At 46.0% G+C, this 5,101-nt stretch overlaps 1 protein-coding gene across 1 annotated transcript in view; it reads left to right on the top strand.

Moving 5' to 3' along the window:
- The window catches only part of LOC107732245 (ribonuclease inhibitor-like), a gene marked incomplete at its 5' end in the record, with an annotated part of 70,896 nt that overhangs the window by 11,553 nt on the left and 54,242 nt on the right, over positions 1–5,101 (top strand). The window contains one exon of the mRNA XM_016543521.1: positions 1,490–1,663. Coding sequence (XP_016399007.1) covers positions 1,490–1,663 — 174 coding nt within the window. The remainder of the gene's footprint in view (positions 1–1,489; positions 1,664–5,101) is intronic.

Below are 5,101 nucleotides of genomic sequence, written 5' to 3' on the forward strand. Positions count from 1 at the left end.
ACACACACACACTGCCGTTGAAAAGATTTTTAATGTAATTTATTTCAGTGATGCAAATCAGAATTTTCATCAGCCTTTACGCCAGTCTTCAGTGTCACATAATCCTTCAGAAATCATTCCAATATGTTGATTTATTATCAATGCTGTTCTTTTTAGCTTTCTGTTCATAAAAGAATCCTGAACAAAATGCCACAGGTTCCAAAAAATATTTCCAAAACTGTTTCCAACACTGGTAATAAATCAATATATTAGAATGATTTCTGAAGGATCATATGAATCTGAAAACTGGAGTAACAGCTGATAAAAATTCTGATTTGCATCACTGAATTAAACTATATTTTAAATTATATTAATTATGTATTGTATATGTATAACTATATGTATATAACCTCTGACGCGGAGAACAGTGAAAACTCCTCACATGACCGCTACTGAACATCTGAACATAACGAAACAAATGCACATTGACGGATCTTCTTCCGTCTGTTCTGCAAAATGTAAACAAATGTATATTTCTGTAAGCGTAAATATTGTGAAAATATCCATATTAATTGTGTCTAGGCAAAGGCATTCCTCCTGGAACAGAGCTAACGCAGGTTTGGCGGGTGTTCATTTCATACTTTGTGACAGCTTATTTAATGTATAAATTATACATTGTATTTAATGTATAAGGTACATGTACAACAAACTGGTAATGTCAGTGGTATCGTGTACTGTAGTCGAATGTAGTCTATACTGTATGTAGTGGAACCGTAGACAGCACATGCAGTGTTCATCTAACAAAGATCTTCATAGCTAGCAAACAATAGCCTTTGCAGATTTGCTTTCAATTGACTGTAGATCCAAAGCCACGTCTTCAACGCTCTTGATGTTTTTAAACTTTATGTTACAACTCTGAGTGAGAACTGCTTCAGACCACTCAGTGCGTGTGTCAGGGAACTGAACGAATCATTCAAACTGATTCGCAAACCAATTCACTGGTTTGCCAACTGGTTTGATCAAGCCTTTGAACAGAATTGACAAAAAAAATTAATCATTCGCGAATGGGCATCGCTCATTGCCCAGAGAAAAGTAGACGGCACGTTTGGAATAAATTGAAGCATTTTTAACTTGAATTGCATTAAGATAAAGTAACGAGAGGAGCGTCGCCCACAGTAACGAAGTAAAAGTACCGTTTTTTCACAAAAAATGTACTTGAGTAATCTTTAAATATACTCTAAAAGTATTAGTTACCCAAAAAATTTACTCAAGTAAATTTAACGAAGTAAATGTAACTCGTTACTTCCCCCACTTTCAAACTGCAAAGAGTCCAATAAATTCATTGCTTAGCTTGTGCTTGGGTGGCAAATGACAATTTCTAAAGCACTGTCTGAGAGAGAAAAGTAGTGCTCATACAAACACACACGGAGAGGTTTTTTTTGTTCATGTCACGGAAATAAACTCTCACCCTAAAATCTCATAGAACATTCATGTTCTTCACTCTCTGCAGGCTGTGGGGCTGCAGTATTGGAGATGAAGGCTGTGTTGCTCTGATTTCAGCTCTGAAATCAAACCCCTCACACCTGACAGAACTGAATCTGAACTTTAATAAACCAGGAAACTCAGGAGTGAAGCTGCTCTCTGCTGTACTGGAGGATCCACACTATAAACTGGAGAAACTACAGTGAGTGTCATCACATCTTAGTAACTATGAGGTTTCGAATAAAAGTGAAATTACACAGATGTGTTTTCATAATATATGAGGGGATGAAAAGCAACAGGAAGATGACTCAATGAAAGAAACAGCGTATATAGCAGGTGAAAATTAGGCAGGTATGACGATGAACCAAGGAAACATACTCGGTTACTAACAAAACCTCGGTTCCCTGAGATACGGGAATGAGTACTGCGTCTTGCTTAAGACGCTATGGGGGAAGCTCCTTTTTCTCTGAATACTGAAGCCTTTCAATAACGCAGTGTAACTGCACGGCCATTGGTTCGTGCAGTGTATTAAAAACGAACCAATGGCTTAGCAGCGGAGCTGCACAAGCCTATGGCGACACAGCCCACCAGAGCCCGCCAAAATGGGTGGGGCATCTGGCTATATAAGCGGGCACTTCGCCATAGGATCCTCAGGTTACTTCGACTGAAACGATGACTGAGTCGTGCAGCTACATAGCACGGCCTGCAACGCAGTACTCGTTCCCATATCTCAGGGAACCGAGGTTACGTTAGTAACTGAGTACGTTCCCTATCGATACTTCACTGCTTGCTTGCTTCTTGCTTAAGACGCTATGGGGAACCAGTACAATCCCGCCGTGCTATGCTAGAGAAACGACTAATGCTTGAACTTGCCTTGAACACCAATGGGGCCTAGAGCGACCAAGTATTTTGCAGGGAAGCCCCGCAGGAGGCGATAGGGCCAAACTCACAGAGGTCGGCCCGGCGCTGAGTAATCGTTCAAAGATAAATTGTACAGCCTCGGAACCTAGTGGGGGCCAAGAGCGTACAGTGAAGAAGGCAAACGTCTGAAGCACTGGTTTTGTCATAAGGCAGTGCAAAGAGTAAGTCCGTTTAAGCAAAAAGGACCCGAGTCTGTAAGGCCGGGACATCCAGATTATAAAACCTGGTAAATGTGGACGGCGAGGCCAAGCCGGCCTCCGCACAAATTTCTGCAATGGACACTCCGCTAGACCAAGCCCAGGAAGAGGCAACGCCTCTTGTTGAGTGAGCTCTTACTCCCATGGGGCATTGTAGGCCCAAAGAAGAGTACACTAGCTTTATAGCGTCAATTATCCATTTGGAAAGTCACTGCTTTGTGACCGGAGACCCTCTGGTGCGGCCACCGAAGCATACAAAAAGCTGATCCGACTGCTTGAACGGGGCGGAACGCTCAATATATATTCTCAATGCCCTGACGAGGCAAGGTCCTGCTCCGAAGGAGGAAGCGCCGAAAGAGCTATTACCTGCGCTCTGAACGGAGTCGAGAGCACTTTAGGTACATAACCATGCCTTGGCTTCAGGACAACCTTGGAGTCGTTGGGCCCGGATTCGAGGCAGGTGGGGCTCACGAGAGCACCTGCAGATCTCCCATACGCTTTACCGATGCTAAAGCCAGTAGCAGAGCGGTCTTTAGCATCAGGGGACGAAGGTCAACGGGCTGTAGCGGCTCGAAAGGAGGGCTCTCCAGAGCCCTCAACACCGTGGGCAGGTCCCATGTAGGGACGGTGACAGGTCGAGGCGGGTTGAGCCTCCTAGACCCTTTTCTGGATCTGCCGCCTGGAGTTGATTTTGATATTCTAGGTATTATCATTTCATTGTCATTTCATTATCATTGCCAGAGTTTTGAGAACGCAGCAGACGTGGAGGACTATAATGTAACAAGAGCTCGTTCAAATACTGAGGTGCTAAACCATTCAGGGCTTTATAAGTAATAAGCAAGATTTTAAAATCTATACGATGTTTAATAGGTAGCCAGTGCAGTGTTGACAGAACCTAATATGGTCACACTTCCTGGTTCTAGTAAGAACTCTAGCTGCTGCATTTGGGACCAGCTGGAGTTTGTTTATTAAGCATGCAGAACAACCACCCAATAAAGCATTACAATAATCTAACCTTGAGGTCATAAACGCATGGATTAACATTTCTGCATTTGACATTGAGAGAATAGGTCGTAATTTAGATTTGGATTATGGTGGCTGGTGTCTCTATTTTCACGTTCCGTACAATAGAATCGCCAATAACTAGAGCACTTTGATCAGGTTTCTCAGTGGGTGAATCACTGAGTGGGGAGAACCTGTTTAATGTTTTGATCGGAACGGAAGAGCTGTGTTTTGACCCGCGACTAGGCACTGTAACCGAAACTGAACAATGTATAGGACTCCCTGAACTAGTCGCATCCAAAGCCGTATCTAGAGCCCTCACATTCTTACTATCCTCAATTAAAGTTTGGATGCGTGTCTCTAATTCTGAAATCTTCCCTGCATTTATCACATGTGAATCCCTCGTCGCCGACAGAGAGAGCTAAACTATACATGTGGCAAGCAGAGCAAACAACAATAGCAGGAGAAGAAGCCACTGGGCACACTTGCGAGAGGATCTGCTTCAATGTAATCATCCTGAACGGCCGTCTCATGAGGGTGCGGTTCAGGTGCCTAAGATCGAGGATGGGCCTTAGGCCGCCATCCTTTTTGCGGACGAGGAAGTATCGGCTGTAGAAGCCTGACTCACTCCGAGCTGGGGGAACCGTTTCTGTGGCTCCTTTCGCCAGCAAATTCATTACCTCGGTGCGCAGGATGTGTGCGTCCTTGCTCTGAACCAAGGTGGAGACCACGCCACTGAATCGCGGGGGTCTTCGAGCGAATTGAAGTGAATAGCCTCATTCTATTATCCCCACTTTGACACTCCGGGGATGGCCTGCCAGACCTCGGCCCACGTGGCAAGGGATTGGGTTGGTTGAGCAGGGACCCAATGCTCGTGATAAGCAGAAAAGGAATTTTGCTCTCTTTTTGAAAATGTTTGTGTTTTATTTTTCTCGCTATAACAGCGATCGGTTGTGTGGGCGCTAACTGAACGGGCCCAGGGTTCACAACAGTATCTACCACAAACACATTGCCGTCGGCACCCGGAAGTGAACGGGGTGCTTGGAGGCACAAAAGAGGCTGCTTGGGGGGTGCTCCGGCAATAGCGAGTCCTTGCCCCTTCCTCTTCCAGGCGCCGGGTCCAGCACTTCTTTGGGCCGGGGTCCTTGGCGCTTAGGGAATGGGTAGCATCTAGCCGAGTTGGAGCGATGTCGGGGCTCAGGCTTAGAGGCCGGCAGTGCAGCCGATGAAGCGGGCTTCGCAGGCTGGTGAATCAGCGCCGTCTTGGGGCGACTGGCAGCAGCTGCAGAACTGGAGCGCTTTGGCAAGAAGTGTCGCATTGCCTGGGATGACTTCTGCGCAGCGGTGAAGCGCTCAGCCAACTCTTCAACCGCAGGTCCAAACAGGCCAGAGGGGGAGACCGGGGAGTCGAGGAAGGGGAACTTACCCGCATCCTTGATCTCCGTGAGGGTCAACCATAGGTTGCGCTCGAGCACCACAAGGCTGGCCATGGATCTGCCGATCACCTTAGCCGATCCCCT

The sequence above is a fragment of the Sinocyclocheilus rhinocerous genome, unplaced genomic scaffold (assembly GCF_001515625.1).
Source record: "Sinocyclocheilus rhinocerous isolate Xijiao unplaced genomic scaffold, SAMN03320098_v1.1 scaffold909, whole genome shotgun sequence".
NCBI lineage: Eukaryota > Metazoa > Chordata > Actinopteri > Cypriniformes > Cyprinidae > Sinocyclocheilus > Sinocyclocheilus rhinocerous.